The 25,875-nt window shown below is 43.6% G+C and overlaps 2 protein-coding genes across 5 annotated transcripts in view; one reads left to right on the top strand and one right to left on the bottom strand.

The window, feature by feature from the left end:
- The window catches only part of LOC147152028 (protein phosphatase 3 catalytic subunit alpha-like), a 48,540-nt gene extending 31,752 nt beyond the window's left edge, over positions 1-16,788 (bottom strand). For both annotated transcript variants that reach the window (XM_086023492.1, XM_086023493.1), the window contains exon 1: positions 16,527-16,788. In XM_086023492.1, coding sequence (XP_085879618.1) covers positions 16,527-16,551 — 25 coding nt within the window. In that variant the 5' untranslated portion in view covers positions 16,552-16,788. The remainder of the gene's footprint in view (positions 1-16,526) is intronic.
- An 8,416-nt stretch (positions 16,789-25,204) lies between these two features.
- Positions 25,205-25,875, top strand: part of LOC147152027 (ubiquitin-conjugating enzyme E2 D2) — a 31,011-nt gene continuing 30,340 nt past the window's right edge. The window contains exons 1-2 of one of the 3 annotated variants that reach the window (XM_086023488.1): positions 25,233-25,338; positions 25,472-25,511. In XM_086023488.1, coding sequence (XP_085879614.1) covers positions 25,488-25,511 — 24 coding nt within the window. In that variant the 5' untranslated portion in view covers positions 25,233-25,338; positions 25,472-25,487. Of the gene's footprint in view, positions 25,339-25,471; positions 25,512-25,875 lie in introns of all 3 variants that reach the window. The other 2 variants (XM_086023489.1, XM_086023486.1) reach the window with 2 other exon arrangements.

The raw sequence follows: 25,875 nt of genomic DNA, 5'->3' as shown, positions 1-25,875 counted from the left end.
GTCGTGTGTAAAAAGCGAGCCGGTGTGCACAACGAGTGAGTGGAGCAGAACATGATTAATTGATGTTTCCTTCAAAAAAGAAAAAAAAAAAAACTCTCCTTCAAACGTTGGAGGCACTCTGTGCACTCCATTATGGAGCTGCACACTTTGACTCTGTGTGAGCTATGAAGGCTAAGGCGTACTGTAATGAAGCAGGGGCGGCCACAGTTATCAGAGTTGCCAGCCTCTGTTCCGCAGTAATGTCTCCCGCCTCTGTTATGCAGTAATGTCTTCCTTACATAATGAAGGCCCTCGGGTCGCTGCTGGAGCACGGGGGGTTGACTGACGACGGGGGTGATACAGCGAGAGTGCACAGCTGCACGTGAGGAGTCACATCCACAAAAACAAGACACGTTAAAAACCTTGCAATCATACACGAGCGTGCACAAACTCAGTGGCAAGAAATAAAAGGCAGGGGCATAAGGGTGCATGCATACATCATGGATGGAACAGCAGCAGTTACAGTACATGACTGAGTGCTTATTGTGTGAGGGACACGTCACATGAACACACATGAGATCATATGTAATAAAAGGCATTGTTACACAGAATCCATCGAGCCCGTTCAAGCCCCACTAGTGCTAACACAGATAATGGCCTAGATCACACGCTAAAAGTAGGCCTGGCTCTCTAGCTCTCTATACACACACACACACACGCACACACACACACGCACGCACGCATTCACTCTGCCACTTTGTCTCTGTTTTGCACTCCTCTTGCCCAGGCTGTTTATTCCTCCCTCTTCTCGATTGCCGTGGCTCGCTCTCATTTTGACGCTGTGAACAAGCGACAATCTCCTCTGCGAGTGTTCGCACTAATGTCAGTCATAATATTTTAATGTGAATTTCACACTCCATTTTGCTAAGGGACAAGCTCCAAACTCTCAATCACATGGTTAGGTCACGTGCTGTTTTTAAAATGATACATTTATAGCAAGTTACATGTAAAACTTGAGGCGTTACACAAAGCTTGCTAGTGGCACTAATGTTTCATACTCTACATCACCATAAACAACTTAGGTCCCCTTTCCATTGTGTAGTACCTTACAATAATCTTTGGGTTTGCAGGAGACTGATTAAACCATGCCTCTTTGAATGCACCGGTCACAAATAGACAATAACAAAAATAACTTTGTATCATACTTCTCAATAATCAGACAATTTACTGCAAGGAGACAGAATGGCAAAGCTCAAGGATGTTTTTTGTTTTTTTTACAGGGGGGCTTGAGCAATACATCAGGGGGCTGAGAAAATAATTTATAAGTATATTTTAGAAAATCAAATAAAATGCTGGAGGAGCTGAACTGGTGCTACACAGATTTCTGGCAGAGCTATAGCACCCCCTACCCCCGGTATATTGCCACCCCTTGAGACAGAGTAGTAGGACTACAGGAGCAAAGTGGTAACTATGGAGTACAATACTGCACAGCAGCTAAGTTGATGTTAGTGTGGTTAGCTGTTACATTTATGGCTGAGTGGCCTCCACGGTGTCTTACAAAGCAATTTACAAATCACCAATGAGTATAATATAGTAGTGTAATTGATAGCAACCTGAACAGGAAATACCTCCTTGTAGTACCAGGGCTCCTGGGTTTATGACGGTCCCAACAGATGATATTTTGAGGTCACGAATGCCGCTAGGTGTAAGAATATGTGTCATAAGAAGGCACGCTAAGTTACCACTCTGGTTCTTGTTTTTCCATGTGACAAAAGTAGGCTTACACAAGAAAGTATGCATATGGCCTTGAAGTGTTTTTCATGCAAATATTTACAATGACCCCCCCCCCCTCCCCCCCGCAGGGGGGAAAATATCCTCTGCTGTTCGTAGAAAACTCACTTTGCAGTTTTGTACTCAGACCAAAGCCACGTCCGATATGCAATATTGCTTTGGCACCATCTTATGGCATCTGATGCCAACTAAGTGTGGAGAGGAGCATCATTTAGTCAGGCTACCTTGTATAATATAAAAAAAATGCTTTGTCCCCACAAACACCTTTGTGGGTGGGCATTACTTGCTTGGTCTTTATCCAGTGCGAATAGCGGGGGTTTACTGTACTTCACACGACGTTTAGAGGTTATGACCTGAGGCATAACAAAGTAGTTTGCACAGCAATGTAAGATGTCATTATGCATACAAGAAAGCACGCTCATGTACCACCGTACTTACCGTATGCTATTACAATGTCATATAAGGCCTGGGAGTGTTTTTCAAAAAAAAAATATTGACTGCTATTAGAACTTTACAACAGCATTAGTGTAAGATTAATGATTGATAAGCTCGTTCCAATTTCCGTACAAATAGGTCACTGCTGTAAAGAACGGAACTCGTCATGAACCAAGGATCCCTTATATGTGGTTTTGACTAGAGATAGACCAAGTTTTTTTTTTCAGGGCCAATACTCATACAAATTATTAGTAGTCAAGGAGGCCGATAACCGATATTTGGAGTCAATATTCATTTGCAGTAAAAGAGAAAATACTGGCGGCAACATTTTGAGTAGTGCAAATTCCAACACTTAATTTTGTTAAAATGCTTTTAAAGGAGAAGTCTTTTTTTCCAGAATATGTTTTTTGCAGACCCACTATTTGAAACAAGACAGTCTGATTAATATTGCGCTTGTGGAATTTGAGGTAAGCAACAAAATGCACCCGTTTTTAGCCATCTCAGGGGGCGGCCATTTTTCCCTTCTGTCGACATGACATGACATCGAAGTTGCTCAGGGCGGAGATAACGACCAATAATGGCTCAGCTTCAGAAAACAGGTGACGTGATTAGTCGTTACCTGAGCCCTGAGTAGTTGTGATGTTTTTTTCAGTCGACAGAAGTGACAAAATGGCCGCCCCCAGAGGTGGCTAAAAACAGGTGCATTTTGCTGTTTAACCCATATTTCACAAGCACAATGTTAATCAGAATGCCTTGTTCAATAAGTGGGCCTGTATAGAATATATTCTTTGAAAAAAAATGTTTTGTTTGACGTCTTAAAGTCCTGGTATATGTTTATTAGACAGCTTTTCAGTTTTCTCTGTTTCTCTTTGTTTTTCTCTCTAGCTCATCAGGTTTTCATAATAATGTATCCATCCATCCATTATCTATACCGCTTATCCTCACAAGGGTCGCGGGCGTGCTGTAGCCTATCCCAGCTGGCTTTGGGCAGTAACCGGGCACTACGAATTGGTTGCCAGCCAATCGCAGGGCACACAGAGACAAACAAACATTCGCACTCACAATCACACCTAAGGGCAATTCAGAGTGTCCAATCAACCTACCATGCATGTTTTTGCAATGTGGGAGGAAACCGGAGCACCCGGAGAAAACCCACTCAGGCACGGGAAGTATGCAAACTCCACAAAGGGAGGCCGGAGCCGGAATCGAACCCACGACCCCTGAACTGTGAGGTGGACGTGCTAACCAGTCGACCACCGTGCCACCCATATGGTAATATATTTAGTAATATTTATGAATTAAGAGTTAGGTTCACCAACAGGTGAAATATTTTTTTAAACGTCTAGCTATAAATTAGAACACATGGTAAAATCTGTATTGTGCAAGCTTTTATAGGTCACACTTAAAAACAAACAAAAAAATTATCTCAAAACCACAATTAAAAGAAAAAAACCACCAAAGACATTTTAAAAATGTGTCAAAAATAATAAATACCTTTAGCCATCTCTGATTAAAATTTGCTGTTGACCAGTGTAATTAATTCGTCTCTCTATCCCTAATTTTGACTGTGGGAATAAGTTGAGTCATAGCCATGTATGTACTGTGCAAAAAAAAGAGGCATTTGCTTGCACATGACAACTAACTACTACTTAATTGCACCTCATGTCTCAGTAAGTAGGCCATTACGTCATCTTAAGAGTGAATACAACACATCAACACACTGGAGCACCCTGACATAACCCAGGACACTCGCAGCTGCCAAACTGAAGTGTCTGCTTTCCGTCACTTCACACCGAGTGCTAAGACCATCTTTTGCCTTTCAGGTAGCGACTGATGAATATTTGAAAACGTTTGTGCATACCAGGCTGTCAGAGAACACAGAAGAGTATAAGTTACTCATGCGTGTGACTTCAGCGTTGGTTCTGAAAAACAAGAGAACAAGCTGTGGTCAATGTGTGACTCAACTTCATAGTCCAGTGATGTACAGTACTGTTCTGTGCTTGACTGTACCATGCTGTGCTGTTCTAGTGCGACCAGGGAACACAAGATAGTACATATACCGTACATGAACTCAACACGTGCATGTTCCTGGTTTGAGGCATTTGTGTGAGTGTGTGTGAGTGCGTGTGCGTGCGCGTGTGCATGCTAGTCATAAATGTAGAGCCTAGTGTGAAAAATAGGGCAGGTATGAGAGTATCAAGAGCAGCAGAGACACAGCTCTGGGAGCGAAATGATACTTGGGAAATCCATTGGCAGAGGAAGAACATGGCACCAATACAGATCTAAATGTCCTTTTCAACCGACTGCTGACCTTTTCATTGGCACAAAACGCAAGCTGCTTTTCATTTTAGTTCAGAAAGACATTAGAGTTTGAAGTTCAGGGTTGTTCTTAATCACTGCCAAACCCCCCACTTACAATGCATATTCAGCATCTACAGTACTGTATAGCTGTCAGTGGCAGTGAAGGAGTTTAGAGCCGTGTGAGGAGACAACTAAAGCAATTAGATGGTGTTCACATTTACATTTGGTCAGAGGGAAAGTGGACACATTTAAACATCTTAATCGAATTGTACCGCAAAGGAATTCATTCCTAATCACAGAAAGGCAGTTACATACAGTAGCTCACAATCAAGTGCTGCTTGTAAACAACAAATGTGTGGGTTCATAATTTGATGTGTACAAGTAATATTACTCTGTCAGTCACAGTAGTGATAAAGTCAAATTTACTCTTTGTTGGAGAGGTTTTAGAAGCATAAAGACAAGAAAGTTTGCCATTGTTATTTTGGCTATAATGCGCTTGTGCACACCAACGCTGAACACTCTGTTTCCATTGATTTTCATCATCTCTATGGATGAAATAGCACTGCTGTTTCTAAAATCTTCACAAAGAGAACAAAGAATAAGCAACTGTGGGCCTTATCCGCCAATAAATACATGTGGACAAAATCTTCTACAATTTTCTTTCTAATCGCTGAGACAACTCTCTCCTTCTCTTTCTCTTGTCCATGTTAGGTGTGGTACACACAATATCACGAAACAGCACAGTGACTACTTATAACCCTTTAAATGCCAACTGAGTGAAGTTTGTAGACACTTCTAATGCTAAAAAGAAGATACAGCTTGGTTGAACATGGGCCTATGGCGGTGCTTCTCAAACATTCTTCTATCATTACTACGACACCCCCGCCCCAGAAAGAAGGAAACATTTCACACACACACCAAGAATTACTTTAAAAGCATGTTGCCCAGGGTCAATTGGTAACACCATGCCCTGATAAGTCATATTGACTAATATTATGCACAAAGCAGACCATGTAAATAAAATCGGAACTGCAAATGCAATAAAACAAATATTGGATACACAGTACAACAAAAAAATTAAGCCACACAAGGGCAAAGGCAAAAGTACATATCTGTGGGATTCCGATAAGTAAAAAGAAGGGGTGCTGTAGTAGTTTGTAGCATTTTATCAAAGAATTCAGCTTCAAAATAATTTCAGTGGTCCAAAATGTTTGTGAACTAGCCTAGAAACATATTCTGTCGTGCATGCAATGGCATGAAGGGCCAGTTTGTCTGAGGTGCCCTTGAGGCAAGCAGCTTAACTATACTTTATTCAGACTTAAAATCAATATTTAATGCTTGACACGATCCCTAATACAGGTGCCTATCTTCAGGGTGCTGCAACAGATGGTGGTGGGGAAGCATACGAACTCTGTGAAAAACTGGAGGTGCTGCAATTAAAATACACGACAGGAGTTAAAGCAGAACTATTTCCGGTCCGGCCGTGACCCTCCACCCTTGACTTGGGTACCCTTCCGGCCGCGACCCCCCGCCCTTATTCATAAAAATGATCACCTCCCGGCCCCTTCCGGCCCCCGGCCCCTCCGAAAAAGTGATGCCGCCGTGGGAGAGAGGCTAACGGCAGAGGCTTCTTAAGGATCATTAGCTGGCTGATTTACTATTCGAACCCGCTGTGGACTCGCTTCAAAATGCGCCACTAGTACTTTACTACTTACCCAACTACGTGTGCTTACTTCCATTGCGAGCCCCGGGGTTAGTTTTGTCGTATTGTATAATTATTTGGGTCCAACAGACGGCCAGAAGTCACATTCAACAAGTCATTTATTTTCCACACTTCCCTTCGTTCACAGCCTTCAAAATAAAAGCATACCAGCAAACCACTATACACAGCAGGTTTGCTACGACGTATTTCTGGAAGTAGGAAAGACGCCAGAAAAAGTGCATGAACTCCACCTTGATGTGCCATCGTCATCCTTGAGTCTGTGCTGCGCGCAGCTTCAATATGCTCGTGGTCACAAGTTGTTTTGAAACAGTTGAGTTCCAAGTCGGGGGGCGTCGCTTCAAAAAGACAGCGACAACCATAAAGGGACCGAGATGACTAGACTATGCATTTAATTTTATTGCCAAACTAGTTTGCTTTGCAGCAGCTCTCCTCCTCTCCGTGTGGGAAACTGTATGTCATTGCAACATGTGACATAATGGACCAATCAGAGCAGCAACAATTCCTGATGTGTGCGTGGCATGTGTTGCAGACCTGTCGCCAACAGCACAATGCGTCAATCACGTGAATCAATGCGGCAGTTGTCGCTCACGCCGACGCGGGAGTAGAAAGAAGCCTAAAAAGAAGCCTTTCACTGAGTAGGCTGAGATTAAATTTGGCCGCCTCGCGACCACGTCAAACGCATGAGGGCCGATTAGTGGGACGGACTGAAATCCACTTGCGGCCATTGTTGCACAATGACAGATGAGTTCAGTTTTGGCTGCTTTTTACTGACTGTGAATATTCTCATTCATCCATTCATGCTTCCTACTGTTCATGTCATCTCCACAGCTGAACTCACAAGTGTGGAATCTATTAAGTGAAGAAGCTGCCGGCTCAGCCAAAAATCTCAACAGCACAGAGCAGCGAGGACGAGTTCATGACATGGCTTTCAACCAAAGCCCCTAAATTTGTTTGGGCTGCTCAAATACCCTAACTGGAGCAGAATTTGATCGGAATCCACCCACCTACTATTTCTAATGGCTCAAATCAATTATCGGGATATTTCATTAGTTTCAGCGTCACAGGACACTATTCACAAGAAGTGGCTCTGTTGTAGCAGGAAGTGACAGCAATGGAGAACAGAGAGTTTGCAGACATGACTGAAGATGCCATCATCTGGTCTAATTTTTGTGTTCAGCAAATAGAAAATAGATATAAAAGCAAGTAGAGTAGCTGTCACGTATTTGAAACATGAGGATCCCTGCAACATTGTGTGTACTGTTCATCCATTCATATCTAGCAGAGTGAAAAGTGTGTGCGTGTGTGTAAGGCATTAGATGTAGGTTGCCTTCATCTCATATGATGACACACACAAACACACACCTTCCAAGAGCTTTCATTCTGTTGCTCTGCATGAATAAATGAAACGGGAAGAAGTGGGGGATGAAAGAATGAGATTAAGCCATTAAAGAAAAAAAGGTGTATCCGAAAATTGAGGAGAGAACTATTGTCACTCTTAATAGTGTGGTTGTGTGAGTGTATGCATGTGCGCGTGCTTGTGTGTGTTTATCGGCCATATTTGCCACAGATCAGCTGACAGGACCATGGGCATTTGAAGGTGGTGATGGTGGAAGGGGAACAAGCAAAGATACGTTTGAAGTCATTCAATTAATGCACACTACACACATGAAGAGCCATCTGTGTACACTCACACACACACACACACACACTCACACAAACAGAAACAACAACTCATCCCCTAACAGCCTGCCCTCATTAGACAACACCCCCCTCGCTCTCTATTTGCCTCTCGCTCTCTCTCTGGAGTGCCTTCCCTATAAATAGACAGTGCCCTGCCACCCTCCCCACAGGGCACACACAGACCTGTCAAGGTATGACCCCCGGCTCACGAGACAACACGCAAATCTAACACATTTGTGCTCCTAAAATGCAGTTCACACAAGGCCTTGGGGCAACCATGAGGGAAAGGGACGGCATGTTGCACTAAAAGGAAATATGCCCAGAGTGCCCCAAGCCATGCCAGAAGTGGTGGCTTGCACATGCATGAATACATGAATGCATGCATGCATGCATGCATGCGTGCATGCATGTGTGCAACTGTGCAACTGTGCAGATTAGATACCACCCATCTTTGAACAACTGATATGTTTCTATGTGTACTGTAAAAATGAACTTTAATTAAATGAACAATTTTTGACACTGTTCACTCTGTGAGAATCAACACAGGAGGTATCGTTAATTGATTCAACCGTTCTGTGTAAAAATTGTAGGCATCACCTTTTTCTTTTTAAATCGCCATTTTTTGTGAAGAGGTTGCCTCCTGGATCACGTAGGATGCAGATGGGCAGTGCCATTACCATTATGGAAGATGGATGCAGGGTGTACTCCACCTCTCGCCCAAAGTCATCTGGGATAGGCATGCAGATACAGGGATCCCGCAAAACAGCCACATCAACTCTGTGAGAGTAGTTACTGCATAAAGCTGAAATCCAAAAGCAGGTTTGTGGGGCAACTCCTTCCTCCTATTCTGTGTCAGTTATACTTTCATACAAAAGTGTGACATGGAAAAACACCAACTTTAACAGGGAGAGTAAAGGGGGCTAGTGACTTGTAAAAATCAATCGTGTATCCGCACCTTAACCCAGATCCTCACCACATTTTATTTTCTTGGTCCTTGCACCAACCCTCTACTATCACTCATGTACTGTTAATCTAATTCTGCATGCTTACTACATCTGTCTTCCCATATTGCTGTTTTACTGTGTCAAAATGCCTTCTGTGAATCAGGTGATTAAAACAACAAAGATCAAGGTAGATTTCTTTTTTTTTTAATTTTGCAAGGTACTGAAGTATATACTGTGCATACGGCTAGAACACATACAAGCAATGGGGAGATTGGATTCTGGAGTGAGCAGTGTCCTTTTGTTTATTTCTTCATCTAATAAACAGTATTGATTGTTATCTTAACATGTTATCATTATACTGAATAAAAGTTAGGGTAATATACCCATACTAAGTCTTACAGTTCATCCACTGAGGTCATTAGGTCATGTCATGTCATCTTCCAAACCGCTTATCCTGTACAGGGTAGCAGGGAGGTGCCGGAGCCTATCCCCGGCGTCAATGGGCGAAGGCAGACTACACCCCGAACTGGTCGCCAGCCAGTCGCAGGGCACACACAGACACCGTCACTGAGCGGGAACCGATCCCACGCTGCCCTCACACAGCTCAGGCGTGTGTACCACTACACTATCAGTGACCGTCATTAGGTTAGCATGGGAAAGAAATTAGCATAATGCCGCAACCTCTGGTGATCCTTTGAGAACCAGACTAAAAATATTTAGGCGCACCCCCGATGTAGGGCAGTTATGATTGAGCCCTTTGAGCTCTGCCTAGGAAAAAGCAGCCAGGCAATTGTGCGGCATGGCTCGGAAATGAAATGAGAAGACTTGAACCTTTACAAGTCAACTGAATCTTGTTCAAATAATTTTGAGAGGGAAATTAAGAATAAAAAGATGAGATAATGTGGTTGCACAAGTGTGTGCACACCCTCTTAAAACTGGGAAGTGGCTGTGTTCAGAATTAGCCAAACATCTTCAAACTTACATTGAATGAGAGTCAGCGCATCCCTACCACAATTCAAGTGCATCTGATTAACCCTGAATTATACATTAATATGGTTCAGCGTTGTTGTCACCCACTATTGTTTACTGTATATACTGTATTTGTATGACCGGGTGTCTCATCCAAAAGTAGGAAAAACTTGCTTGCTGCATCTTTCCTTGCTGCATTGCTGTCAGCCAATCAGGTAACAGAGACGACACTTCCCCGCTTGGCCCCAGACGACCGGCGTTTTAGAACCACCTCCGAGATGGTTCTGAAAAGCTTTTCCATTGTAACCACTCGGTCCCGGAAAAGTGTCATGGAAAAGTGACCACTCGGGGCCAAGCCAGGCCGTCTCGGTGTAGAGCGGGGCTGTACTGGAAAAGTGCCTCTTATGTTTGCTGAGCCAGTTCCTTGGGTCAGACGGCAAGTAGCCACATCACCACGGTTGTGATTCTTGTACAGCCAAATGCGACCATGACTCACACTGCCAACCGCAGTTGTGCTTACAAAACAAAACGTGCACTGTAACAAAAGTCTCTTGGAGGGCATTACAGCGTTGCCACAGACAATGAAGGACCTACGCTCATGGAGGCATCAAATATTTGCATTTGCTTACCTCGCCTATCCTTGCATCAACCGAGCATGGTGTGACCACACTTATTTTAAGGTGATGTCATAAGGCAGCTTGTTTGTATGGGCTATTCTGTTTACACTGATAAAAAATGGATATAATACAATACCCACATTTATCGAGCGGTAGCCATAAAATGGCACAAGTGAGTGATGCTATCATTTGATAAAGCTTGTTTAGCTTTAGTTTCAACAAGCCACATTTTATGATAGCATCATTAATCTTTGCAGCTTTGAGCAGGCTCCCTTTGCAACTAAAGACGTGATGGAGAAGGACAGATTCATTTTTATATCATCAACATGCTTCATCCTCGCTGAGTGCTCTGCACTGCTTGCTACCAACCACGATACATGGAGCTAATATTATTAGCCAGTGACTAGGAATATCTTTGTACATGCTATGTTCCTGATTTCATTTTGTGTTTACACCCAGCCATGACATAAATTACGCAGTGCAGTTGCAGAGTGGTCTCATGTTATTCTGCAACAATAAACGCACAATTAATTGTGTCACCATTTCTTGCTCAATTTTAACTAAATCAAATAACTAAATGTGCAAAGGTGAATTATGTGCCATTGTTTTTAATAGTCCAAACATTTAAATAGGACAGCTTTCCTGCTGAAATTCTGTGGAAGACAGCAATTGAGTATTTACTCAACATCCAATCAGATATTTCCATATTACTTGGCAATTCATATGATGTGATGTAATCTGATTTATTAACTATGCAGGGCACATGTAGACGCACACTCACATTTACACCTATGGACAATGCAAATGCCAAACAGAAAGGCCGGAGCTGAGATTGAACACAGAACGGTGAGGCAGAACTTGTTGCCTATGTATGAAGTATCCATCCATCCATTATCCATACTGCTCATCCTCGCAAGGGTCGCGGGAGTGCTGGAGCCTATCCCAGCTGTCAACGGGGAGTAGGCGAGGGACACAACGAATTGGTTGCCAGCCAATTGCAGGGCACACAAAGACAACCAAAAATTCACACTCACAATCATCCCTAGGGACAATTTAAAGTGTTCAATTAACCAACCACGCAGGCACAGGGAGAGCATGCAAACTCCACACAGCCGGATTCGAACCCAGAACCTCTGCACTGTGAGGCGGACGTGCTAACCGGTCGATCACCATGCCACGTATTTATAATAGTATTTCTCAAGGCTCATATACAACATCAGAGGGAATTGTAATTTTTATATGTGATTCATAAAAGTTCAAAAAGATCAATCTTTTTGCTGTGCCTTGCTCCAGCCAGACTCCTTTGTGGCCTTTTCACACGCTTTCCTCTCTCTCGCTCTCTCACCTCGCCCCCACGCTTTCTGTCCATTCCTGCGGGTATGTTTCGTCCTTTGGCTCCATCTCCACGCACTTCTAACAGACAAACAGCACTAAAATCCGTAACCTGGGAACTACCGAGCTCAGCCTAACCGACACAGTGCTGTCTGTGTGACTGATGTCACCCTCCCCCTTCAGCACCAACACGTTAAATCATTCTCACCAGGTGTGATGAATTGCTTTGCGGTGTTGCTTTGTTTGTGAGTGAATGTGCATTCTGAGTGTGTGTACGTGCGTGCGTGTGTTATTATGGCTAATGCATGAGGTTCATACGCTGCGCAATTGCTCTGATGTGGAGGCAGCTGAGCTCTGGTGTCCCAGATGTTTACAACACAGAGGGAGAGTAATGATGGTACATGGGAAGGGGAGTCAGTTAAGGAGAGGAGGAAATTAACAACCATCCATCCATCCGTCCATTTTCTATACCATGCTAGAAGCCGGAGTCTGTCACAGCTGACTCCTGTTGGTGTCAGCGTACCCCCTGAATGAACCAGCAGGCAATCACAGGACTGACACACATCTTTGAGCAATTCAAGTACATTTACTAACAGTACAACATCTATTACAATTGTTACTGTACAGACAACAACTTCACTTCATGCACAATTATATCCTGTTCTCACTCACTCCTGATTTCAGTGTTAAAGGAAAACCATGAGTGTCACTTTTAAAAATGTTGAGATTCATTTATAGTTTTAGAATTTAGTTTAGAATTTAGAGTCTTCAATTAACCTATCATGCATGTTTTTGGAATGTGGGACAAAACCCATGTAAGCACACAGAGACCACGCAAGCTCCACACAGGATGGCCAGAGCCTGGATTTGAACCCACAACCTCTGAACTTTGAGGCCAATGTGTTAACCAGTTGTCCACACTGTGTGACCGAATTGATCATTTCTTGTACATGCTCAGTATAAACAGTGTTTTCGACATGAACCTGTAACGATATCATCATTTTTTTTTAAATCTCAAGTAGACAATGTTTTCACACTCTATGAACAAATACCTGCTATGTAAATGGCCACCAAAAGTCTTCAATGAAACACACTCCCTGGCAGTGTTGGAAAGTTCATCGACACAAACTAGTTCAAAGTTCAGCTCACAAATCTTAAAATGAACCAGTTGATTCCATAGTTCAGAATTGACATTTTGAATTGATGTTTTGAACTAAGCCATCATTTCAGAAGCGGGGAGGGCAAATTGTCAAAAATGGATAAAAAGTCTACACATTCCTGTTCAAATGCCATGTTTTGGTTGTATAAAAAAAAAACATAAATCTTTCAAAAACATATTCCAACATTTGTGTCCTATAATATTTACATCTAAATTGCTGAGAAAATCTTTTTAGTTAGGAAGTAAAAATAAAGGAAAAAGAACTGACAAGAAGTAATGGGATTGCACGCCCTCTTATAACTGGGGATATGGCTTTGTTCAGAATTAACCAATCACATTCAAACTCATGTTTTAAAGGAATCAACACACACTTGTCACACTTTATGACCCTTTCTATAATGTTTTTTATTAATCCCAAATCAAATCCAGGTGTTCCAGTAGTCTTTTCCAGACATTTACTTTTCTTTCTTTCAGAAGTCTGAAGGCTGTACGTGAACACTGATGAGTACTTTGTATATGGAATTTTTCAAAATTAAATCCACTTCAATTGTACATAATGTTTTAAGTTAATTTATTGGCTTTATTTATTTATATTTTTATTATCTATATTTTTTAATACGTGTATCACAGCCTTTTATTGTTTTTTATTTATTGTATTCTTTGTAAAGTGCTTTGTTACAGCTCTAGCTGTTATGAAATGCGCTATATAAATAAAGTTGTACTGTATTGTATTGTATTGTATTGTATTGTATTGTATTGACTAAGGACCCAGTTCCATCTTAAAGGGTACCTTACCCCCCTACCAGACTCTTGCTCCACCTCTCACTAATATTTAAAAATGCGCTCAAAGGGGGCATTGCCTGGAGGACCATTGGGCTTGCAAGGAGGGAGAGGGTTGGCCATGGTCTGGCCGTGATGGACAGCAGCGATGACAATGTAAGACCTAAATAATTACTATACTACGTACGACAAAGTACGCTAAATAAACCAACCAAACGCTATGCTACTAAATCACTAACCTGAAAATTTCTTTAAAGATGTTATTCCAACTCCAAGAGTGGCAAAGTGACTACGTCAAGTTCTCTGTTAGTCCAATCAGAGGACAGAAAGCCAAATTCAGATGCAGTGCAGTGTTTGACCTAAAGAAGGCTCTACAAAGACAGGTTTCTTTAAGAAAAATATGTATGTACTGTTCTAGAGTTTGAAATAGAGTTTAGCACAAAACCTTCAGGCTATGCTCGAAAGAAAAAGAAAAAAGTCAAGAAAGGCCTACTAGAACAAATGAACTTTATTTGGGGTTAAACAGAGGCATTTTTAATTGTAGCAGGAGTGGGCTGACTCCCATTTTACCTGAGTTTGAATGTGATTGATTAATTCACATTCACAGTCACATTCCCACTTATAAGAGGGTGTGCACACTTGTGCAACCACATTATCTGAATTGTTCATTTTTACTTTTGCTCTCAAAAAGACATAGAATATTTTTCAATTGAGTTAGTTATTATTGGTCACATTAATGGTGGAAAAAGTTGTTAAATAGGGATGCACGATAATTATCGGACCAATAATTATTGGCCCAATATTGGAAAAAAATGACGTCATTTTTATCAGTTCGATACCACAAAATTACGCCGGTACTGAAAGCTGCATTAAAATACACTAATGTACAGCCAGACGGATTTTCCTTGACTCTAAAAACAATATTTATTATTAATACTGAAACTCGGGGTGGACATTTTCATGAGTGTAAGGTCCCACTCACTAAAAAGAGCCGGAGCTGAGGCTCTCTCGGCCACCATGGCCCGGCAGCCGTGGCACCGCCTCTGGGACGGCCTGCTTCTGGAGCTGCCGGAGAATGATGCCAACTGATGCCTTTTACTTTTTACCTGCACTTTTACCTTCGTTGCTGGATACTATAATCGTGTAGACTGATTTGACATTGGATAACGTACAAATTTACGGGTTGCAGCGACTACAAAGCGACATACAAAGCGACATACAAAGCAGGAAATTATCGGTTATTGGTATCAGTCGAAATTTGTCCTAACGTGCATCACTATTCTTAAATTATTTTCACTTGGCTATTAGATCACAAAAACCTTGCACCTGAATAGGGGGTTGTTGGCTTTTAAATCAACTCAGAATAGCCAAACTGCCAAAATATATTTTTTGGGTGTTTTGTTTATTTTTTTCTTACAGAGATTTTTTTAAATATGACCTGCAGGCAGCATGCCTTTGTATGTGTGCGTGAGTGGCTGGTTGTCTGCGCCATGACTGTTCATGATCCTTTCAATGCAGCTTGGAAAAACATGTAACATGTTAAATGAGAATGGAATTGTTTCATAATGTGAAGAGGGATGGAGAGGGCACACATTCAGAAAGTGACCTGCCGACCCAGTTCTTCCCCTCAACTACGCCCCTGCCAGAAGATCTCTTTCTGTGAGGCAACCATGCACTCATCGACAGTGCTGCCAGAGGGGAGAAACCCTTCAATATTATCAGCTATTTCAGGATCCAGTGCCGCCCATGCACATGCGGAAGCGTGCTATGTAGTATTACACACACACACTTGACCGGGAGCGTCATGCACATATAGTCCAAAGGTCTACGTGCAAAACCTGCAAGCCCCCTCTCCTCCTTCTGAGCACGACGCACGCACGGAATACCGGGGCATGCCCGAGCGACGCGTCCAGCTGTCAGCTCCGCTTTTTCCGGCAGAGAGACCTTGTGACTTTATTACGAGTGGGCCGACAAAGCATCGTCGCATGGGACAGAGAGTCTGCGTGTGTGGGGCGGGTCGGGGGGGGCATGTGTATGTGTGTGTGTGTGGGGGGGGGGGGGGGGTTGTGTGTGTGTGCGCGCGCGCGTGAGAGAAACATGTTAGCCTTGTAGTGCTGACTATATACGCACGAGAATCCGTGCAATCCCCCCCCCCTTCATATAGCCAACCACGCGTAAAGCACCTACACGCCCTCTCATCTCATCAACACATTAAATATTCCATAATCCAATGATGCAATAACACCGGCATTAGTGCGGCACGAATCGACGTTGTCATTTTGACGGCGGGCGACGGGCTCTCTCATCTGCAGCCCAGTACATCCTCTCACTCCATTTTGTCTCTCATTTGACCGTCAGGGAAACATGGGGGGAAGCCAAGGAGGAGGCTGGAGGAGCGGCAACAAACGCAATCACTCTCGAACGCGCAGGCCTTGAGGAAAAGACGACCGTGTGGCGATTTAAAGGGCCACGGTGGGCACGTCGAGCTTATAGACGCAAAAACACGAAAGGATGCTGTACAGTCGGGCTGGAAAAGTTTTTACTGTACCCTAGCGTTTATAAGCAATCGATCACCTGACTGTGTCTATAAATAAAACTAGACCGCCAATGCCGGCCAGCCTTTGAAATAAGCAGAAACCCGCACACGCATAAACATAACGAGCACATTAAAAACTCAGCATATGATAGGCAGAAACGTTGTAAAATGCTTCCGCGTAGCAGCATCCTTTCCTCCCTCTCTCTTCTCGTCGTCGCAACACCATCCCCGTGACCACATTGACGCCGCACACCGAAACACGCGCGAAGACAGTCTTTACCTTTATGTCTGCCTTTCGCTGTCATCGTCACACTGCTTGTCGTTTCATTGGAACAAGACGCTCATCTCTCCCACTCGCTGGCTTGTGCCTCCCTCTATCACTCCGTGGGTGACTCTGGAGGGTATTATTCAGTAACAGCCAACCACCGCTAGGAGTAGCGCGCGTACACGGAGCCCGTGCATTGCAAAACCACCCACCCCTCCTCCTCTTTTGGAAAATGGGGTATTGCCTCGCTGAGGGGTGGATTCTAATAGAATAACGAGGGGAAGACCCTGATTGTGTCGTATGGCGCCGGATGCCCCCCCCCCCCTTCTCTCCCAACCTTCCCACCCACCACTTCTCAGCTCCCGCCCTCCCCGAAAAGGTTCAGAGGCAGGCACATGCACGGTGACTTTATTGAGTGATAAGGTGCTATACGACAACAAGCAGGGATGAACATGAGACAGCGTGCTAAGAGAAAGAGACCGGGCGAGGGGCTTGGGAGGGGTGATCACAGCTGAATCGGTGTGCACACAATGTACAGTTGCCGTCACAGGCCGTGCATCATTCGCCATGCCTACATTTGATCAGCGGGTCCGCGGGACTTGCGTTGGAGCCGGACATCCTGCGGGTCGGAAGCGAGGGGGACTGTGTGTGCAGGGGGTGTAGGGGGTGGTCTTTGATCATCTGTCACACAGTGTGGTGTTGTCGGGTCCTCTTGCTGCAGGTGTCGACGATATGCGCGGGTGTAGGCTGCTGCAGTGGAATCACTCGGCGGAGTCTCCTCCGTCCTTTCTCGGTCGGGGAAAACCAGCTGTTGGTGCTGAGATTTGGGGGCTGGGGAGACGGATTGCTCGCGGCTGCTGCGGCCTCATGCTTGAATCCCGGATTTGTTTTGGTGAAGATGCTGTTTGTTGGAAAGGGGGAGATATGGGTGTAGACTGCAGGTTCTCATCAAGAAGAAGCTCGGGCTCTATCTCAATGATTCCCCTGCAAAGCAATGATGTGCAGCTGTTCGGCAACACCCCGGAATGGCGAGAGAAGGAACTCCCACGCATATACACGCTCATACACGGGATTAAGTGCATAGACGCACACGCTCCCAGACTATTACTGCCACCCTGTGGAGGTTTACACTTAATTTCAGGGTTTCCCCTCACACAACTCGGATGACAAGTGTTCCCTTAACTGTTTTGTCACGTGGTCTTCAGGCATGCCTCTGATTAAGCAGAGCTGGCTAAAGTACACCCACTGAATTTAGAAATATGCTACAAATACAGTATATATAAATGATACAATTTTATATACATACACCTATATATATATATATATATATATATATATATATATATATATATATATATATATACATATATATATATATCCATCCATCCATTATCTGTACCGCTTATCCTCACAAGGGTCGCAGGTATATATATATATATATATATTGGATACAACTGGAGGTGCTGCAGGGCGGCACGGTGGGTGACTGGTTAGCACGTCCGCCTCACAGAGGTCGTGGGTTCGATCCCGGCACCGGCCTCCCTGTGTGGAGTTTGCATGTTCTCCCCGTGCTTGCGTGGGTTTTCTCCGGGTACTCCGGTTTCCTCCCACATTCCAAAAACATGCTTGGTAGGTTAATTGGACACTCTAAATTGCCCCTAGGTGTGATTGTGAGTGCGGATGTTTGTTTGTCTCTGTGTGCCCTGCAATTGGCTGGCAACCGGTTCAGGGTGTCCCCCGCCTATTGCCCAAAGACTGCTGGGATAGGCTCCAGCACTCCCTGCGACCCTTGTGAGGACAAGCGGTATAAATAATGGATGGATGGATGGAGGTGCTGCAATTAACACAAGAAAGACTGAGTTTTTCTTACCCCCCGTCTAAAGTCTAGAGCACAGCCAAAAGGCTGTGAGATTTTGAACTAACAACTCAACAGCCTACAATTGGCCACCAATCTTTTGTAAATGAAACCATTACCTGCCAGATTAGCGGTACTCAGACACACTGTCCCCAGCTAGCTCTCTACCACTTTACAACTGAATAGAGTATTCATGAGGGATTTTCCACTGAAAGATATGTTGCCCAGTAGAAACCTCTGTACAGGGCAAGTTTGCACACCAAACATAGGGTGATGTTATAAACAGCATAAGTAAGTTGATAATTATTTTTCAACAAATAATGGCTAAACAGTCAACAGGTCTCAGGTTAGGCCTAACAGAAAGTGTGAAGGGATACCCACACAGTTTTATAACACAGAATGCCTATTCTCATGTACTGTCGGGCAATTGTAAATCTCTGTGATATGATGAGAAATCCTATTTCTTCTGTAGTCAATATTCAAGTGGCCTTGTGTCAACATTCCCAAGAGGCTCAATGATTTTGCCCCAAACAAACAACAATCAGTGGCATTTTTTAGTTTAGTTTTTAGTAAAAAAAAAAATCTGAAAATATTTAAAATTTTCCTTATGATTTAATTTTTTATTTATTTTAGTGTTTTATTGGTTAACGAAATAGAATACAAAAATACATATAAAGATAGCTGGAGTATGTTAAAGCGTGGTATGTGTGTGTGTATATATATATATATATATATATATATATATATATATATATATATATATGTGTGAAATATATATATATATATATATATATATATATATATATATATATATATATATATATATATATATATATATATATATAGGCGGCACGGTGGTCGACTGGTTAGCACGTCCGCCTCACAGTTCAGAGGTCGTGGGTTCGATCCCGGCTCCGGCCTCCCTGTGTGGAGTTTGCATGTTCTCCCCGTGCCTGCGTGGGTTTTCGCCGGGCACTCCGGTTTCCTCCCACATTCCAAAAAACATGCATGGTAAGTTGATTGGATACTCTAAATTGCCCCTAGGTGTGATTGTGAGTGCGGATGTTTGTCTCTGTGTGCCCTGCGATTGGCTGGCAACCAGTTCAGGGTGTCCCCCGCCTACTGCCCAAAGACAGCTGGGATAGGCTCCAGCACGCCCCGCGACCCTTGTGAGGAGAAGCGGTACAGATAATGGATGGATGGATATATATATATATATATATATATATATATATATATATATATATATATATATATATATGTGTGTGATCTCCAACCCTCACTGGAGCAGTTTGTAGTGTCAAGCAGTTGGGATGAAAATCAGTACCTCCAAATCTGAGACCATGGTCCTCAGTCGGAAAAGGGTGGAGTTCTCTCTTCAGGTCGGGGATGAGATTCTACCCCAAGTGGAGGAGCTCAAGCATCTTGGGGTCTTGTTCACGAGTGAGGGCAGGATGGAACAGGAGATCGACAGGCAGATTGGTGCAGCGTGTGCTGTGATGAGGATTGTGTATCGGTCCGTCATGGTGAAGAAGGAGCTGAGCCGAAAAGCGAAACTCTTGATTCACCAGTCGATCTACGTTCCTACCCTCACCCATGGTCATGATCTGTGGGTCGTGACCAAAAGAACAAGATCCCGGATACAAGTGACCGAAATCCCTTAGAGATAGGGTGAGAAGCTCAGTCGTCCAGAGTTGAGACGCTGCTCCTCCATGTTGAAAGGTGCCAGATGAGGTGGCTCGGGCATCTGATTAGGATGCCTCCTGGACGCCTCCCTGGTGAGGTGTTCCGGGCATGTCCCACCGGCAGAAGGCCCCGAGGACGACCCAGGACACGCTGGAGAGACTACATCTCCCGGCTGGCCTGGGAACGCCTGGGGATCCCTCCGGAAAAGTTGTTGGAAGACATGGCTGGGGAGAGGGAAGTCTGCCTCCGCAACTGACCCGACCTCGGATAAGCGGCAGATAATGGATGGATTTGGCTCTTCGCCGGAGTGGCAAATATAGGAACTATTTATCACGCCCCTCTCCGTTTCAACTCGTCATTGGCGACCAAGCAGGCAAGGAGCGCACACCCTGGCTTCAAATATAGACTAAATTACATTTTCCTTGTCGACAGAAAAATTCCTGCTTCTTTTCTTTGTTTGTGCTAATTTGGCTATGCATTTTTTCATTTTTTTTTGCGAAACCGAATAAACAAAATGAGGAATGGTGGGACATATAGGTACTAACCAGTGACGTTAACAACATGGTTACCTTCGACGGTGCCATTAACTAACGTGACTAACCATGTGACCCTAACCCTAACCCTAACCATGAAACTTTCCAAATACGTCTGTTTATTTTACTCATTTGCTAGCTTGTGCATTTAATACAACCGTTACGGGATGGAGACAAATTGACATGCGTCAAGAGTCAGTCATAGATGAATGTAACGGAGAGAATCTGGTCACTTTTCCAAATAAAATGTTTTTCAGCCTCAGATAATAAATACACCAGAAGTACTGTACGTTTTTTCTTTCTTTCTTTCTTTCATCTGCGCGGCCCGCCGCAGCCCGGTCCAAAGTGGCCTGCAGCCCGGTACCGGTCCGCATCCCGGTAGTTGGGAACACCTGACCTACAGTCAAAGCTGGGCAGTCCGTCCCCCAGCCGGACCGATCGGACCCTCCGGCCCAGCCGGATGCCCATTTATGGGGCAGGGGGGTGCGGCTGACAAATTTTTAAAAAATGGCTGGACTAAGTATGGCCGGAAGTCGATTTTAGTCCGGCCCATTAATCGGCCCTCATGCGTGTGACGTGCTCGCGAGGCGGCAAAATTTCTTCTCAGCCTACTCGGTGAAAGGCTTCTTTTTAGGCTTCTTTCTACTCCCGCATCGGCGCGATCGACAACTGATGTTATAGGGATTGTGGTAGTGCCCCCCAGCACCCCCCGCCCCCTCTTGTAATGGTATGCCCCAGTTGCAGGAAGGAGGCGGGGGTTACGTGATGTGAAAATAAGGAAATACAAACACGCTTGAACGCACGTTGCTGTCTCACGTCTCTTCTTACACAAACAACTGCCACATTGATTCACATGACTGACACATTGTGTTGTTGGTGACAGGTCTGCAACACATGCCACGTACACATAAGGATGTGTTGCTGCTCTGATCGGTCCATTATATCACATGTTGCGATGACATACAGTTTCCCACACGAAGAGGATGCCCCACGCAGCTCGTTGCTGCTGCAATAAGATACAGTATATGAAATACTTATATCATTATATACTTTTTAGTCATATCGCCCCGGCACTAATGTCAGTGTATGCGTGTAAAAAGCTCTTTGAGCAGAACCGACACAGTCAGATTTAGATAGTGCACTCCATTTACATTTTAATCAAATCGGTTCAGATAATGGCTGAATGGCTGGATTTTTCATCTGTTGGACCTTTTTTCTTTTTTTTCTTTTTTTTTGCAGATTGACGATTGATAGTCTGGCGGACCTTTGACGTTTAGGGAAAGTGGTCTAAGTAGTGCAAATTTTTACTTAAAGTGCCATTACGCAAGGGGATCACAGGAATGCCTCCAACTAAAATGTGGACATATAGTTTAGAATGTTGTGCATCCCTGGAAGCACTCACTTTGGAATTTAAATAAACTGTTTGAGAAATATAGCTTTAGAAAAAAAAAGGGGTTTTGCGGTACAACTTGCCCCTAGTGCGGGGAAAATTGTGCCATTAGTCAGAAATCACTGGGGTATATTGTGCTGTTGATAACTGAAGTAAAAAAAAGAACATTTTAATCCCACAAACGATAATGCTATATAAAAGCAAAACAAATTCAATACAAAAGTACTTGCTAAATGTTTATTAAAAGTTTTAACATCTCAATGGCCAATTTGCTTCAACAAGGTCTAGGACCACATGAACAATGGTCAGAACAAAATTAGATTTGCAAAATGAGCACCTAACTGCATCTGCATCTGAATATCTTCACAGATTCTGCCCACTACCGATCACGACATTCCATTTGTCAATGCTGCAGGGGAATGTGAACTTGTACATCACTTCTAGCTGTACCACCAAGCCTATTTTTTCCTTATCCATATATCTTTTTATGGTCATACTGCAGATCTTCATCTCCTTTCTAACCTGACGTACGGTCTTCCCCTGTTGCAGCTCTTTCACTGCTCTTTCCAACTCCTCAATATGAGCTGAAACCTTGTCTGTCTTCCTTTTGTATTTGCATGACATGATGGATTTTGGTCTAAAATTAAGAATGGCGCATAGTTTTAGTGATCAAATGTAAAAATGCAATGTGCAATAACAATAAAATACAATAAAGTAATATATAGTAAATAATCATCAGTTGGGGGAAATTATGCCATTAGCACAACTTGACCCAGGTCCTTTGACAAAAATTACCCCAAGCCCACCATTTTGAAAGAAATGCATCCCCTAGCAGTTTTGAGCTAATATCATGTTAACTGTATAGACTCATCATGTAGGTTACTAAACCACTAAATCATGTGTGAACTGTTTTCAAAGTTTTTTATAACTGTTCAAACAGTTAATCAAACCTTCATCATAGAAATTTTACTTTGGAGGGCAAAAACATGTTTTTTGACCATAAATGTGCTTACCTATCAAGCCATGTGTGTCCTTTCTTTGCAGGATGAACAAAATGGATGCCTTTTCAAAAATATGTGGTCACATGACCAACTTCTTCTATGGTTTTCTAAATAACAGCCCACACTGCTGACAGATGACGAATGGCGGACTAGCAAACTTTAGTATAATGCCCACCTCTCCTTATCCGTACACAATACACCAAGACTTACATTCTGATGACACTGACATTTTTCCAGCGACACAAATATTTAGTTTTGAGCGGATATACTAAGTATGAAGTTTTCCTATTCAAACAAATTGTTTTGGGAAATTCACTCACTGGTTTGCAAATATCAATTATGAAGAGAGAAATTTAGCAAAGTGACTGCCAAAAATTGTAAAATGCATGGTTTTGAAATGTGGGACAAAGCCTGCAGCACCCGCAATTCAAGCTAATTCACGTATTGGTACATGTCACTTTCTGCCTTTCTTTAAGAAGATGACAATGCAGGTTCGATTGATGCAGTGATTCTCAACCAGTTTGACGTGACACATTAGTGTGCTGTCACTGTTGGTGTAGAGGTACACACACCTGAGTTGCGTGCGGGCAGCGTGGGATCGGTTCCCGCTCAGTGACGGTGTCTGTGTTTGCCCTGCGACTGGCTGGCGACCAATTCGGGGTGTAGTCTGTCTTTTGCCCATTGTCAGCTGGGATAGGCTCCAGCACCTCCCCGCGACCCTGTACAGGATAAGCGGTTTGGAAGATGACACGTATACCAACAGTCAAAACAATTAAATGCTCTTCCACTAGTTAAAGTACATAATTAACCTGTATATCCACTTTTTGTGAATCGTTTTGCTAAGTGGTGTGATGTGAAATTTTCTCAGAGGTGAAATAAGTGCCTTTGCTCAATAAAGGTTGAGAAACATATTAATGACATGCAAGCATGGAACCGCACAGGGGCTATAGAGGGTGCTGTAGCCCCGTCAGGAGTCTGTGACTGTGTAGCCCCGGTACAGCCCCAACATAGGGGTGTCCAAATTTTTTGCAAAGAGGTCCAGATTTGGTAAGGTGAAAATGTGTGGGGACCGACCATTCAGCTTCAAGTTGCTTACATTTTTCACGGCATTTGTTACCAGTCACGTTGTTGTAGTTTGCATGTTTTGTCTGGTAGTGAGTCTTGATATTGAATTTCTTGAAAACATCCACAGTCTCTTAGCGAACTCGACAGATACAGTTGTTTTGTTTTTCAGTGAAAAATATTTGACAATTTCCACTTGTCCTGGAAGCAACAGCCCTTTCTGTTATCTTTCTTTTTCTTCACTACAGTCTTTATTTTAGAAATGGGCTAAAAAGGGCCACACAAAAGGCCATGCATCAAGGTGTTAGGTCTGCATGAGAGCGGTGCTTTCGTATTTCCGAAAGCACCCGAGGGCAGCCACAGGTCTGTTGCCATCTGGTGGTGGCTATTGACGGGCCACTCATTAATAATTGTTAGCCAAAGGCTGCGGGCGGTAGAAATTTGAACATGGGCCGCATTTGGCCCCCTGGACTTTGAACATGTCGGCCCTACAGCAGTGTACAGTATATTCCATCCACCCATCCATCCATCCATCCATCCATCCATCCATCCATCCATCCATCCATCCATCCATCCATCCATCCATCCATCCATACATACATGCATGCATGCATACATACATACATACATACATTCATTCATTATCAGAATTCATGACCATTTTAAAATATTTTATTCATTCATTAAAGTTTAAAAACATTAATAAAAGTTAACAAGTAGCCTTTCTGATCCAGCCTCTGCTTCCGTGTTTGCGCTGCACCTTGTACCCCACGTATATTTGGGAGGGGAAGGGAGGGGAGGAGCGGAGGATGTCTTGTTGCCATTGCCCTGTGGTCGCGTGTAATATTTTATGTTGTTGTTTTTAATGGTCTTGGCCATATTCAGGCAAAATTACTTTGGTATGAGACATGCTCATGCTGTGTATTATGCTTTTACTGAAAAGAAACGAGAACCGTAAGTGACGTGATTAAAATCAATTTTTTTTCTCAACAGCCCCCCTCCCCCAAATCGGCCTAGCCTCCCTTAAAGAAAGCCATCAGGTGTCACAAGTGTGCCAAACAAGTCATGTAAGAGTGACTTGTGGTGACAAATGTTATGACAGAAACAAATTCCCAACAAAATAAACCTCAACCTCAAGTGTTTCTTCAGAGGTCGTGATGTATTATTGTGAAGGGGCGCAGCCGGATGTCCATTGTTCCTGTTGTGTGGGCACAGGCCCGCTGTGATTTGGTAGGTGCTGCAGTAGGAGGAAGGACCGCGGGTCTACCCCTTCTATCGTTTAGTTTCGACTCGGAATTCAGTAGGTAGTTCGTTATAGTAGCAATCTACGATCATTTGAGTATACTCGAGTCGTGTCCTATGATAATTACGTCGGTGTGTTATCAACGGACTGATACCAAATCGCCATTTTAACCGCACGTTTTCCCTGGCAGAAGCGCTAGCACAACAATGGCTCTGAAAAGAATCCACAAGGTAAGGAAGTGAGCGCAGAGGCCCTGCATTTCGCAGTTATGTTGGGGGTTTTATTCTGAGGTTGTCCGTTAGCTGGCCGTCGTTTTGGATTTATTACGATCCGCACAATATCCCGACATTGTCAAAATTGTCGTGCCTGGCCTGTACTTCGTAGACAACTACCTCCAGCCAGCCAACAAGCGACGACAGTTGGAGGCTGAAGGAGCAATGCGCCGCTTTTCTGTCTCTCTAACGGGCCACCTCGATTTACACTCAAGTCGGCGTTTCCCGTGGCTGGTTGTCTTTCACGGGCTAACCTGAAACACGTTTGATCGCCTGTTTGACTGTTTACAGTCGTTCTGGTGTTCCTCTGCGAGCGACATTA

The sequence above is a fragment of the Filicampus tigris genome, chromosome 2, assembly GCF_054856515.1.
Source record: "Filicampus tigris isolate MCC_2025a chromosome 2, RoL_Ftig_1.0, whole genome shotgun sequence".
Taxonomy (NCBI): domain Eukaryota; kingdom Metazoa; phylum Chordata; class Actinopteri; order Syngnathiformes; family Syngnathidae; genus Filicampus; species Filicampus tigris.
The sequence above is the reverse complement of the archived record's forward strand: the minus strand, read 5'-3'. Positions and strand labels throughout refer to the sequence as shown.